At 43.7% G+C, this 14065-nt stretch overlaps 1 protein-coding gene across 23 annotated transcripts in view; it reads right to left on the bottom strand.

Annotated features, from left to right (window-relative positions):
- The window catches only part of DYSF (dysferlin), a 225180-nt gene that overhangs the window by 22794 nt on the left and 188321 nt on the right, over positions 1 to 14065 (bottom strand). For all 23 annotated transcript variants that reach the window (XM_086323838.1, XM_086323848.1, XM_086323841.1 and 20 more), the window contains 4 exons: positions 12288 to 12386; positions 6393 to 6521; positions 5921 to 6076; positions 2607 to 2698 (listed from right to left, as the gene is read on the bottom strand). In XM_086323838.1, coding sequence (XP_086179964.1) covers positions 2607 to 2698; positions 5921 to 6076; positions 6393 to 6521; positions 12288 to 12386 — 476 coding nt within the window. The remainder of the gene's footprint in view (positions 1 to 2606; positions 2699 to 5920; positions 6077 to 6392; positions 6522 to 12287; positions 12387 to 14065) is intronic.

Raw genomic sequence — 14065 nt, 5'->3', positions numbered from 1 at the left:
TCAGTGTGTGTGTGTGTGTGTGTGCACGTGGTTTTCTCAAATAATCAGTAGATGCCTGCCTGATGGACCACAGAATGGACGAATGAACTGGGTTCATTCACAAGGTTAAAAATGAAGTTTCCAGGGACTTTCCTGGTGGTTCAGTGGTTAAGAATCCACCTTGCAATGCAAAGGACTCAACTTCCATCCCTGGTTAGGGAACTAAGATCCCACATGTGGTGGAGCAACTAAGCCCGTGTGCTGCAACTCCTAAAGCCCACACACCATAACTAGAGAGTATGCATGCCTCAGGGAAAGATCCTGCACGATGCAAGGAAGATGATGATGCACCCACATAAATAAATAAAATTTTAATGAAGTTTCCACCAGGACACCTAGAGACAAGATGTGAAACTCCAGAGCGAGGTGCCAGAGTTCTAGAATTTACCAAGGGCGTGGCCCAGAATCCACTTTCGGGACCGTTGGGCCTTCTCCACTGCTTCTGGAGTGGGATGGAAAGAGGACTTGTGCAGAGATTTCTTTGGAGAGAGCCCCTGCTGTGCTCTGAGAGCCCCACCTCCCACGGAGGTCAAGTGTGGAAGTGCTATCTCTTCTCCTCTGAAATGAGTTCCCTTCAGGAGGGAGACACAGCCTGGCACCCTAGTTGTGCTTGACAAAGTGCAAGCAGCTAGTGGCAGAGAGGAGGTGCTGTGTGTTTGGGAGGAGCTGTGTGCCTGTCCTGACTGGGCACAGAGCTGCAGTGTAGGGGGCTGCCTGAAGCCCACCCCATGGGATGTGGGGCTCTGATGGCGAGAGGCTGTGGGGAGAAGCATCTGAGAATGGGTGGGTTGATGAGAGGGAGATGCCAGCTAAAGGGACACAGCACCTGACATATCCCAGGAGCTATGTTAAGAGGGCTTGGTGGGGGGAGGAGGGCTTTGGAAAGCATCCACAGGAAAGCAAACGTCTGCCACCCAAAGGGTGTCAGATGAGCAAAGTTTGCACTTGAGATGGGCCCCTCCTCTCCCACATGCTCCCTGCAAGAACAGCGGGGGCAGCTAGAGGGGGAGGCAACTGGGCAAAGCCCCTCCTCCCCTCTGCACACCCCTGCCCAAGATGTACATGCTGTGCCCAAGGTGGACCCTCTGCCATCTCACACGCTCCTGACAACACATGAATGCGCATTCTGGTTACCAACTTGAGACAGTGGGTTTCTAGCAAAGTGGACTGTCTGAACCCGAGCCGGAAAGTGGCCTGCCTGCCACGGCTTCCACTCAGGGAGTGACGAAGATCACCCTACAGAACAGATGTTCATAGGAAACTGGTAGACAAAATCAGAGTTGTCTTTGATTATGTCCCATGCCTAGGGCTGGTCAACACATGGGTGATAGAAACAAAGAGCTTCTGCTGTGGACTTGGGGAGGCTTGAACCACAGACAGAGCAGGTGATCGTGATCTGGGGGCAGATGGCAAACGGCGAGGAAGAGGCGTGTTCTACACTCATGCTCCCACCTTGCCCTGGGCCCTGTGTGGTCCCCTCAGCCGGGGGCCGCATGCCAGCCACGCGCACCAAACAGGGTTCCTCTCTCACACCTGCCATCCTCCCCACAGCCCTGCCCTCCAGTTCCAGCTAGGCGGTGACTCATCATTGGCCCGGGCTGGTTCCCCTCCAAGAAAGGCATGACACTGGTTCATGAATCCAGTGTGCTGCTTGACAATATCAGTACATGCCTTCTCCAACAGGTGCTAGAGAAATAGCCGCCAACCTCTCTCAAGATTCTCTTTTCTATACATGGGACTTCCTAGGCAAGAATACTGGAGTAGGTTGCCATTTCCTTCTCCAGGGGATCTTCCCAACCTAGGGATCAAACCCATCTCCTGCATTGGCAGGTGGGTTCTTTACTACCAACCCACCAGGGAAGCCCATTGACTTAAATAAGCTCACATCCAAACAGCAAGCAGGTCAGAACGCCTGGGAGCTAGTCCCTGCAATGAGCACTGCTTCTTCCTTCCTTATTCTTAGACTTTAGGAAGTATTTCACTCCCTTAAGTCCACGTCATTCTACTATCTTCCACAAACGAACCAGGAACAATAAAAGAAAATAATTACTAAATGCAATAGGAATCCTGATCTAGATCCTAAAACAGTAGGATGTTTGGACATTTATGGGGAAATTGGCAAAATCCTAATAAAGGCTAGAGTTTAGTTAATAGTAATGCAGTAATATCAATTTCTTAATTTTGATACATGTTAGGTAAGATATTAATGGTGAGGGAAATTGAGTGATGGGTATACAAAAACTGTACTATCTTTGCAATTTTCCTGTAAATCTAAAATTATTCCAAAGTAAAAGTTGATCTAAAAAAAAGAGACTAAGGAGTAAATGCATGCTCTGGCTTTCCATTTAGATTTCTGATCTTTGAGGTAACTGTTTAACTAGGAGCTTCTGCAAGGACTTAAGGAAGAGCTAGCTGAGGTTACACCCCCACAGACATGCAAGATTTAGGGAACAAAGCTTTGCTCCAGGAGACAGGGACTTCCCAGCAGCAGCCACATCTCTCCTGCTGGGCTGTGGGTTATTCCAGACTGGCACCTCCACCCCAAGCCCCAAGCCACTCCAACTTACTTTCCAAATACAGGCTCCAGAGTACAAGGGATGTAGTTGTCCTGGTCACTCACCGATTTCTTCCCTATGGAGATCTTGATGTAAGGATCACACTGCAGGAAGAGAAGGAAACACTTCAGTGAAATCACCTTCCCAACACGTCTCTGAGGCTCCTTCACTGCTCTGCTCTCAAAGGGGTCAGGGGCCCACCACATCTGGGGGTTAAACAAGAGAGTTGGAATCCTCTGGGCATGCCTCCTGAAACCCTTAGGAATCTGAGTCCTCTGACGCCAAACTTTCAAATGAATGCCACTCTACTCTGAAAGCCAAGAAGAATAACAGAGCTCTTTAGTTTTTCTTGAAGGGGATGACCAGAGTCTTCTCACTACTTTCAACAGAGAGAATTCCCTAAACAGCCTTCCTGGACAGCTTTGCCTGTCCCTCAAGTTTCATACTCGGGATAGCTATGAAATCCCTCCCTCACTCCCAGCTCTGCTGTGCTCTGATTTACCTTTTCGTTCTCTGCCCAGCCTCCATGCTCCCAACCGGTGAGCTGCCAACCACACCCAGCCCCAGAAAGTGAAACAAAGTCCATGCCCTTAGCCTAAGCATTTTCCCCTCGTTTTTTAAATTACAGTAAAAGTTATATCAATAATATGTGTCAATCTTAACATATAGTTAGATGAGTTTTGACTAATGTACATGTAGTACTCTTTACCATCTGAGCCACCAGAGAAGCCCATATGTAGTATATAAATTCATATTATATACACATAATATATATACATATACATTGTAACATATACATATATATCATGTATATGCATAGTATATATACATATGCATTATGAAATAATATTTCATACTTGATATATATATAGTATATTTAGAGCATATATATATATGTGTGTGTGTGTGTGTGTGTATGTATCTGTGTAACCAACAAACCAACACATGATTCAAAATACAGAACATTTCAGTCACCCCAGAAAGTTTCCTCATTCCTCCACCCAATCACTCTTTACCCCATAAGCAACCACCATTCTAGCTTCTATTTTTGTTGCTATTGTTCAGTCACCCAGTCGTTTCCAACTCCTGTGACCCCATAGACTGCAGCACGCCAGGCCTCCCTGTCCCTCCCTGTCTCCCAGAGTTTGCCCGAGTTCATGTTCATTGCATCAGAGATGCCGTCCAGCCATCTCATTCTCTGATGCCCTCTTCTGCTTCTGCCCTCAATCTTTCCCAGTATCAGGGACTTTTCCAATGAGTCGTCTGTTTGCATCAGATGACCAAAATACTGAAGCTGAAGCTTCAGCATCAGTCCTTCCATTGAATATTCAGGGTTTATCTCCTTTAAGATTGACTGGCTAGACCTCCTTGCTGTCCAAGGGACTCTCAAGAGTCTTCTCCAGCACCACACAGTTCAAAGGCATCAATTCTTTGGCATTCTGCCTTCTTTACTGTCCAGGTCTCACCATCCATACATGACCACTGAGAAAACCATAGCCTTGACTATACAGACCATTGTCAGCAGAGTAATGTTTGTTTTTCAACACACTGTCTGGGTTTGTCATTGCTTTCCTGCCAAGAAGCAACTGCCTTCTGATTTCATGGCTGCAGTCACTGTCCGTGGTGATTTTGGAGCCCAGTAAAAGGAAATCTGTCACTACTTCCACCTTTTCTGCAGTACTGGGGCCAGATGCCATGGTCTTAGTTTTTTTAACATTGTCTTAAGCCAGCTCTTTCACTCTCCTCTTTCACCCTCATCAAGAGGTTCTTTAATTCCTCTTCGTTTTCTGTGATTAGAGTGGTGTCATCTGCATATCTGAGGTTGTTAACGCTTCTCCCATCTATCTGGATTCCAGTGTATAACTAATTTCTATTACTATAGACTAAAGGTTCATTAACATCACATAAATAAAATAATATACCTGCAAAAAACAAGAAGCAGCTGCCACTTGCCAGGCCAGCAGCCCCATCATGCACACCGCCCCAACATGTGCTTCTAGCCTCTGCTCCACCAGTGGAAATGGGGTACCCAAGTCCTCCACATTCCCAGTCCACTGCCCCCCTTAGGAAAGGGTGGGTGGGGGCCAGGCTCTTACCCCCAGAAACACACCAGTTTGCGTGACATATGTGACGGGGCCAGGCTGGGGTCCTGTCTGTGACCTCTGCTTCAGCCAATAGAAAGGGAGAGAAATGGCCAGATGTTTTCAGCCCAACCTAGCCTCCTACGAGCAGCAGCATTCCCTCAACTAGCCTCAGAAGCAGCCAGGGCCAGAGTGCTTGGGTCAATCTCGGCACCAGGAAGGGCTGAGGTGTAGGAACTTGACCACAACCACATCTTGGAAGCCGTGGATGGTGCCTGGGTTGGGACCGCTCCATCCCGCCCTGTGATCTCCCAGCAGGGCAATGGAGCTTTCCTCGCCTTGAAGAGCAGGGCTGCAGGGATGGGACACCAGGGCCCTCCCACAACCTAGGACACAGGCTAGGCCTGCACCTGTCTAAGGGAACAAGAGAAGACCCGAGCTCGCATGTCTGAACCCCACGGCCCCTCACTCTTCCCCACCTCTTCCTCTTTCTCTCTCTTCCCAGCCACACTCTGCCCCTGCCCCTGTTTCCCCGCAGCTCCAGACTCAGGCTCTCCCTCAGTTCCACTCCTTCACTCAACAGCCAGGATTAGAGGAAGTCAGAGCAGTGCTCGACTCAGGCATAAAATTTAAGGGAAGGACAAAAACATTTAGTAATCAAGATAAACATTTTAATGTGATATTTTAAAAATCAAAATCAATACCAACAGTCCATGATGAACAAAACATCAAAATTTTGTATAAAGACAGGACCAAGATTATTTGTTTTTCCTTCTACCCCAGGCTCCACCATGGCCAGGCTGGCACAGCTGCCCATCGTGTTCCGTCCCTCCTTCTTGCCTTCCCACCCCACCCTTGAAAGTCCCACCAACACCATTAATGTCCCTTGTCCTTATGCCTTATCCTTGTGCTAAACCTATGCTAAGCAGTTTGCTCCCAAACTTTTCCCAATGTTTTTAATTCCTAAAATATGGTTTTCTTCTCCCTCCCCACCTATTAAAACTTAATTCTCAATCCTTAAGAATTCTATTCCTTCCAGAAAGTCTTCCTTATTATCCTGAAGTTGTGTACTGCCTTTGGGCTTTTCTGACCTCCTGGAGCACTTGGCCTTGATAGAACTCCAACACCATCACATCTCAATTTTGTCCATGTTTGTCTGGTTTCCCATTATATCCAGATTCTGCAGCCTCTTGATACCCCAGCCTGCTATTTATTCTAGGGGAGGTGAGAGCTCAGGGATGTTACCTTCCCATTGGGATCCTTGGGCTGCAGGCCAAATGCCCGGATAATGTAGACGCGGACCAGGCATTCCTGGGGCCCCTGGGAAGCCAGCTGGTGGAACTGCCTCGGGGGCAAAGGGATGGCTGGGTCTTCTGGGAGAGGATAAATTTTGAAGAGTCCCTGAAAAGAAGGAGGGGTCAGCTTTCACTTTCATCATCATTGTCACCAAGACACTCACCACTACATCCATTACTCTCAAATCTGTCAGAGTCATCACCACTGTGATTATGGAGCCCAATGCAATCCCATCACCCCCATCAGATTCTGCATCAGCAGCATCAACGTCACCACCACCACCTCCATCACCCGCATAGCCACCAATCTCAGCACTGGGGTCACTGCTGATATTACTACAGTGCTTCTGCCCCTCCTTCACTCATTGCTGCTACTCCACAGTTGGGACCCCTGGGCTAGAGACATGTCCTCAAGGACTTACCTTAAACTCCCCAATGACTGATGGGTCTTCAGTCTCCTCCTGTGTCTTGCCCCGGTAGAGCTTGAATGTATTACAAAAGTCAGACAGGCCCTCAAAGGCCTTCACGTTCTCCAGGGGTGTGTCATAGACCTGCCACATGTGGGGACGAGAGAGGGGGACAAGGGAAAGAGAGAAGTAGAGGGACAGCAGGGAAAAAGGAAGCATGACAGAGTTTGAGTAACAGAAGGGATAGAAAGAAAAATGGCGGGGGGGACCAGAAGCAGTTTAGAGAAAAAAAGCCAAGAGGAGGGCAGGTTGGTGGGGTGGGTGGAGGGAAGAGAGGGGACCAGCAAGAGAGGCAGAGGAGAGGAAAAGGATGCAAGTCATGGAGATGAGATGAGCAAGAGAAAGGGGGGAAAAAAACAGGAGAAGGAAATAAAAGGGGAAGACATTTGTTCAGCACCATTGAAAAACAGGGTTTTCTGATTAATCCAATATTCTAAACACCAAAGAGTCATCATGTACATGAGTGGTGCATTTCTTGAGAATAAGATCACAGTCAAACACATAAATGAAAAGTTAACTGACTTTTTATTTGAACATCAAAGACAGAACTCTAGAAAATTCACAAGTCAGCAAAATGCTGAGTGCCCAGGATGTCCAAATGGCAGTGAATCAAATTTCTCTCCTCTCAACAGCCAATGATTTTTACTTGTTAGAGTAGTGCTTAGATTTAAATGAAGCGGTGGTTTTCTAATATAGATGATAAAATGTACCTAATTAATAGTGATATTAACCCACTCAATATGCATGCTTAATTGGTATATCTGAAACTGACCAGCAGGATAGTCGGCCCTCCACATCTGCAGATTCCACACCCAGTTTCTTATTTCTGCTTCTAGTTTTATTATCTTCTTCTTCATACTATTTTAAGCATTTTCTTTCCTTCTAATTTCTTCAGTTGAAATTTTAATTACTTTGCTCCCTCTTTTCTGATAAGGAAAACACTTAAAATCGCTACTGCCTTAGCATGACCCCGTTTATTTTGATATATAATGTTTTCATTTTCCTTTTCTTGGCATTCCATAATAATAGTCTCATTTTTACTTTTTTGATCTAAGAGTTAGATGTATAGTTAGTTTTCATCCTTTTGTTTTAATTAACATACGTGTTCAAGGTTATAAGCTTCCTCTGAATACAGCTTTAACTGTAAGCACTAAGGTCTAACATATAGTGTTTTATCATTGCTTCCCAAATATTCCACAATTTTTTTTATATATTCTCTTTCACCAAGAATTGTTAGAACAGAGTTGCTTTCTTTTTAATTTTTCAGATAGAATTTTTTTTTTTACTTTTGAGCTTGTTATTAATTTCTAATTTTAGGGCCTTATAAGCAGAAAACATTGTCAGTAGTACTTCCATTTTTTAACTTTGTTAAGATTTTCCTTATGGCTTATTACGTGGTCAATTTTTATTGCTTTTATTCATTTTTATTGGAGTATAATTGCTTTACAATACTGCGTTAGTTTCTGCTGTGCAGCAAAGTGAATCAGTTATACATATATCCCCTCTTTTTGAGATTTCCCTCCCATTTAGGTCACCACAGAATAAAATAGTAGAGTTCCCTATGCTAGACAGTAGGTTCTCATTAGTTATCTATTTTATACACGGTAGTGTATATATGTCAATTTTGTAAATGTGCCATAGGGGTGTCTCTATTTTCAAGCCACCAGGTTCAATAAGGCTAATAATACTCTTAATAATAATTACTCTGGTATTCTAGAGTGGAATTATACAATGCTTGTCTTTTTGCAACTAGCTTATTTCACTTAACACAATGTCTTAGAGATTCACCCATGTTGTAGCATGTATCAGAATTTCCTTCCTTTTTAAGGCTGAATAATATTCCATTGTATGTATTTACCATATTTGGTTTATCCATTCATCACTCAATGGACATTTAGGTAATTTCCACATTTCATGATTTGCAGTTTTAAATAATATCTGTCAATTCTCCTTATGTCTATAACACGACTATCAGTGTCCTTCCTCTCTATCCCATCCTCTTTCATCCTTTACTCCATTCATCCCCTAGGAGTCCCTCCAAACAGGCTCCTGGGAGCCATACTACCTGGCTCCTCAGTGTGCTTACCTGTGTGTCTGCCGCAGCTACGCATGAAGGGCAGCTTGGCTGAATGTCAAGTGTCTGGGTCACCTTTTCTCTGCCTGACGATCCTACACATGGTGCTTTGTCATCTTTGAGTATTAAATGTCATAGAGAAAGTGAAGCCACTTTGATTTATTTCCTTTTTTTAATTATTTAAATTTTTGTGGAGAGAGAAGATATGACTATTCAAAGGATGTTTTTCTTTATCTCTAAAGTTCAGTAACTACACTGGGAATAGGTCCCCGAGTTGACCGATCTGGGTCAATCTTTTCTGACGTTCTGACACAGCAGAACTTCTAATGTGCATATTCAAGTATTCTTTCAGTTCTGGTGAAGTTTTATTAAACTATTAACTGTTTGCTTAATTTCATTGTTTTGGTTGTCCTCCTCAGAGACTCCAATTATGCAAATGTTGGATAGCCTTTCCCTGACTACTAATATTTGTCACTTTCTCGTCATCCTTTTATAATTACTTACTTCCGTTTCATTCTGTCCCCTGCACCCCTTCCTGTGTTTTCCAGCATGGCCGTTCTGCCCCGTGCTCCTTCCAATGCCAGGTTTTCTTCTTCTCTCCTGAGTCCCGCTTGCTCACACTTCGCCTCTTCTCCTCTCATCCTCCCTTGAGTGCTTTCATTTCTGTTTGCATTCACACTGCCCTATTTCTAAAAACTTCACAGCAAAGTCTTTCATCCCCTCTGCCCCTTGGAGACACTTTTCTGGTGGGTATCTATCCTCTTCTTCTGCTTAACTTTTGTTTTACATTTTCTTTTCTTTTTTCCTTAGATTTTTAAAATAATTCTGTACTATTTCTTTTCTTATTACTTGTCACTAAATGTGTTGAATTTTCCTAGACCAGTTATTTCCTTAGTTCCCACAGCAAAGGCAGGCTGTTCCCTATAAATGTGGCTCGTCCACGTGATTCTTGTGTAACTCCACCTTCTTTATTTCTCTGATCCAAACCAGATCTAAGAGGCTTTTGCCACCAGCCTGAACCTGTCTCCAAATTTCCCATGTCCATTGTTGTGAACAAAGAATATAAGTTTTATATTTTACAGTAAAACTTCAATTTCAGGAATTATATTTTTAACTGTTATGAAAAGCTTCAAGCACACACAAAAGTAAAGAGAATAGATAATAAGTCCCCATGAATCCATAAAGTCTGTCTTAAATAATTATCAGCATTCTTTCATTAGGAAGTATGAGGTTTTCTGATGTCTGCTACCACCATGACCTTTCATCATTTTCGTGCATCTTCTCTTCATTTACGGCCGAGTGGCTTCTACCCAATCTCAGTTGCCTTTGGACAGCCCTTACATGTATTTTGGAGTCTGCGGGTTTTATTTGTTTCCAACTTTTACTGAAAATGAAGTTTGTGGGTTTGAATGATTTCCAAGAGAAAAAGGGAAAAACGCTGACTTATGCAGCCATGTTCATACTGGAAGTCCCAATAAAATATTTTTTAAATTTCCAAGTGGTTGGTCTTTTTGTTTAAACTTTTGTTATTAATTTCTCATTTTATTGCATTTAAATCTGCCTTGTATGATTTCTGTTTTGGGTAACTTATTACTAAACTAATATGTGATCAAGTTTTCTAAGTGTTCTCTGAGCATTAGGAAAAATGTATTTTCTAATTTTTAATTATTTTTGTTCTCTATTTTAAAGCTACTTGATGTAGCTTAGAAAGTGTTTGCCTTGTTATTCATATCTTTCATTTCCTTATTTATTGATTGCCTGTTTCATCTGTCTAAAAAAAAGGTACATTAAAATCCCACTGCAACTTTAATTTCTGCAGTTTCATACTTTCACATTTATTACTTTATATATTCCTATCCACTTTTGCTTTAAGGATTTCTAAGCTTTACTGTTCCATACATTAACGTTTGGAATTTTTGCACTGAGATGTACATCTTTCATTTATACAAAACACTCCATTTTGCTTCCTTTGCTTTTGACTTTAGTTTCAATTTGTTTCCCCTTTCTTTGCACTTATTTTGTTTGCCAAAATATTTGCTTTTTTAGCCATTCTAAATTGTATTGCCTTAGAAGTGTCTTTTAAAGGTAGTATAATGAAATTTTACTTTTGCTGTAGTCTAAGAGTCCTTATCACTTAGTAAAAGAGTGTAGCCCATTTTTATTTATAGGAAAACTAACATTTATTCTTTTTCTGTTGTTTTTATATGACAGTTTCTTCTATGCTTTCTTGCTGTATCTTCTGTTTTCTATCTTTCCCTATTGAGACCATGAGTTGTCTTTTCCCCTCTATGATAAGTGATTTCCAAACTATGATTTGTTTCCCCACCCACTGTGTACTCCATTCTCTCCATAATGCTACAACGCTATTTTTCAAAGACCCATACTGCTGGTGGTGGTTAACAGTCCCTAAAGAATCAGTGTTTCTTCCAGGTCTGCTTCCCCCCCAGAAACAGGTTGAATGCATTTTGTTTTTAAATAACCCACTTTCACTTGGAAACTGCCAGAGATCTCCTCAGAGAGGTCAAGCAGGTGGGCTGGGTGCCAGTTCAGCATCCGGCATCTGAGGAACCAGCAAGGGTGCCTGGGCCATGGGCCACCCTGGCAGGAGTCCTCATTCTTACATGGCTTTTCTCATTCTTTTGGCAAGGCCACAGGACCACATGCCAGACTTAATGTGTCGGACCTTCTTCCTGGTACACAAATAGTTCTGTCTCTTTGCCCAGCCTCATACACCCACCTACCAAGTCAACAAAGAACTTGCTGCCTGGGAAGGCCTGAGCCTTCTGACCGCTGGTGCCCTGAGGCTCATCTCTGCCCTCCAGGTCTCCAGATACAATCACACAGGGGCCTCCAGCGTGCCAGAGGCAGCCCTTGCCACCCTGTGAGATGGCCTTCCGGAGTGACCACCCACCACTTCAACAACCCTCAAGCTCCCTTCATCCAGTCCCCTTTAGGGAGCTCCTTGGGGTCTTCTCACGCGTCTGACAACCTTGGCCCTCTTGTTCTCTAGGAAGGGCTGCCAGGTTTAGCAAGTGAAAAATACAGGACACTCAGTTAAATTTGAATTTTGAATTCCATATTTTTTTTCAGATTCGAATAAAATATTATTCATTATCTATCTGAAATTCAGTGTAACTGAGCATCCTGAATTTTACCTGGAAACCTCTTTCAGGACACTGTATAACTTTCTTCAAGGAGCAGTTTTGAGTCACCTCTGGTTATCTTTTTTAAAGGAGTCTGCTTTTAAAAAGTATAACCATATTTGTGGAATTTCCTCAAAATACCAGAATTTGGCTGACTCACTCCTGGTTTTGTGTTGTTCTTGAGGCTCTGGGGTTTTTTTTTCCACAGAAACAGAGTTTACCATATTTTTATATGTGCTGGGTAATTTCTATCCCAATTGCAGAGGTGGGGGAGTCAGAGGTACATTCTCACATTGACTTTCCTTTTCATTTTCATGGAAAATTTTTATAATAAAAAAAGTTCAAATAACTTTAAAAGAGACGGAATAGTATAACAAATCCCTGAGTACTCATCTTCAAGCTTTAATAATTCAATATTTTGCAATTTTTAATATTTTGAAAATCTATCAGAGGGCAACCCACATCATCTAAATAACTCATCCTTACTTTTCTTAAGCATTTAAGAAAGTTAAGCAGATCCCAGGTAGCTTTTCACCAATAAACATGTATGTATAGATGCATATTATCTTTTGGTTGCAACTCCTGGTCCCCAGGGACCACTGGACTGAAGAGGACATTGTGGAGAGGGCTTACCTTTACAGTGTCAAAGTCCTTCTCTAGGTAGGACCCGCACTTTTCGCTCTCCCCAATTGAGGCAAAGAATTTGCTCCACCAATCAATGAACTCCTCCTCCTGAGTGGGTAGAAAACGAGAAACAGTTTCAGAAACAGAACTTGCCAAGCAAGGTTCTTCTGGATGAACACCAAGCAAGACTGATGGGCTGGCCTGGACCACAACTCTCTCCTGCTGGGTGAGTTCAAAAGAGCAAAGAACTGGAATTCCCTGCCTCTTTAGGGGCCAACTGCACAGTCAGGAAAAAGGTCTTCACACCTGCTTGGTGTTGAGAAGCAGAGGCTCTCGCCCTGGCTCTGCCCCACCTTCACCATGTGCTTATGTTAAGCTCCTGGGGCCTTCCTTTTCCCTTCTATGAAGTGGGCTCTTCATCACAGTCCCCCCTGCATTCCAGGAGTATACTGAGGCTAAACTCAGACCATATGTTGGATAACTCCTTGGGAGGAAATGTCAATAAAATATTATTTATTAAAAAATTACAGTAGACCCAGGAAAACTTAAGACACCAAAGAACTATTCTGATCCCCAACCTCCAGACTCCAGCAAAAAATAAAAGCTTCCAAAATCAGAACTTAGCCTCCCCCAAGGTCAGATCAGGGCAGAGCCCCTGAAATTCAACAAATGCTAAGTGTTCATTATTTTTAAAAAAAATACTGTGCTAGATGGGAGAAATGAGGTGAGCAGAAAGGAAGTTTGGGATAACACATTCTCTGCCCCTTCATATATTCGTATTTGTGGGGAAAAGTGGGCAGGCCTGTTGGGGCCCACACTGGTGTCGCCCCATTTTTAACTTCTCCTACACGTGGTGTGTCTGCAGGCCCTCTTGGGTCTTGTGTCTAGAATGCTCCTTCGGCTGTGTCCTGTCCAGGTGTCCCGTTGCTCAGGGAGTCAGCAAGTTCCCTGAAGGTGGGATCGTCACTCTCCCTGGACCTCTACCAAAATCCCACACAGGCCCAGGCCCTGGGTCTGTGCTGTTGGTTCCAGTAAAGCTCACCCAGTTCCATGGGAAGGGCACTGGACAAGGCATCAGGAAGCCCATTCTGGGGCCTGCTTTCCTCCTCTGTATGAGGCGGTCAACTAAGGGATCTCCCAGGAGCCTGCTCTGATTCTATAAAACGAACTGAATTCCATCATGAGTTTCCGGGAATGCTGGTGCTCCCTTTAAACCAATGCCTAGCCCATCCAGCTCTAGGTTTTCAAGGGTGACCCAAGATGGAGGCAGGCCAATGGAACGTGAACAGGTAGAGTGGGGAGAGGGTGAAGTGAGGTTCTCAGAGTCTCGACCCATTCTGGAAGTATGGCCCTAGCATCGCCTGTGTGGCCAGAACGTGGTACCCAGACACACAACACTAGTGGACGCCAGAGCCACACTGAGTCTACAGAGAGTCTCTGTCTGACCAACTTACCAGAAGGATCTTCTGCAGCCAGAGAGGGGAAAAGAGGTTCAGAGGGGTTAAGATACAGAGTAGCAGAGCTTTCAGAGTTGTAACCACTCTCAAAAAAGCCAGCAAGGCAGACACCAGTCCTGATGTTTTAAGTCCAATTTGAATAAAAGAGATGATGGATGAATAAACATAAACACACACACATATCAAACTCATACAATCACTGACACATGAAAGAACATATTTACACACTCATGCCCAAGAGACACATATATGCTGAAATGCACATATACCCCCCACACCACAAAGTACACACGCTAACACACAGGCAAATATGTACACAGAGGTAGGAGT

The sequence above is a fragment of the Bos grunniens genome, chromosome 11 (genome assembly GCF_055505025.1).
Source record: "Bos grunniens cultivar Pamir isolate PY7600 chromosome 11, Bosgru_T2T1.0, whole genome shotgun sequence".
NCBI lineage: Eukaryota > Metazoa > Chordata > Mammalia > Artiodactyla > Bovidae > Bos > Bos grunniens.
Note: the sequence above shows the minus strand (reverse complement) of the source record. Positions and strands in the feature narration are given on the sequence as shown.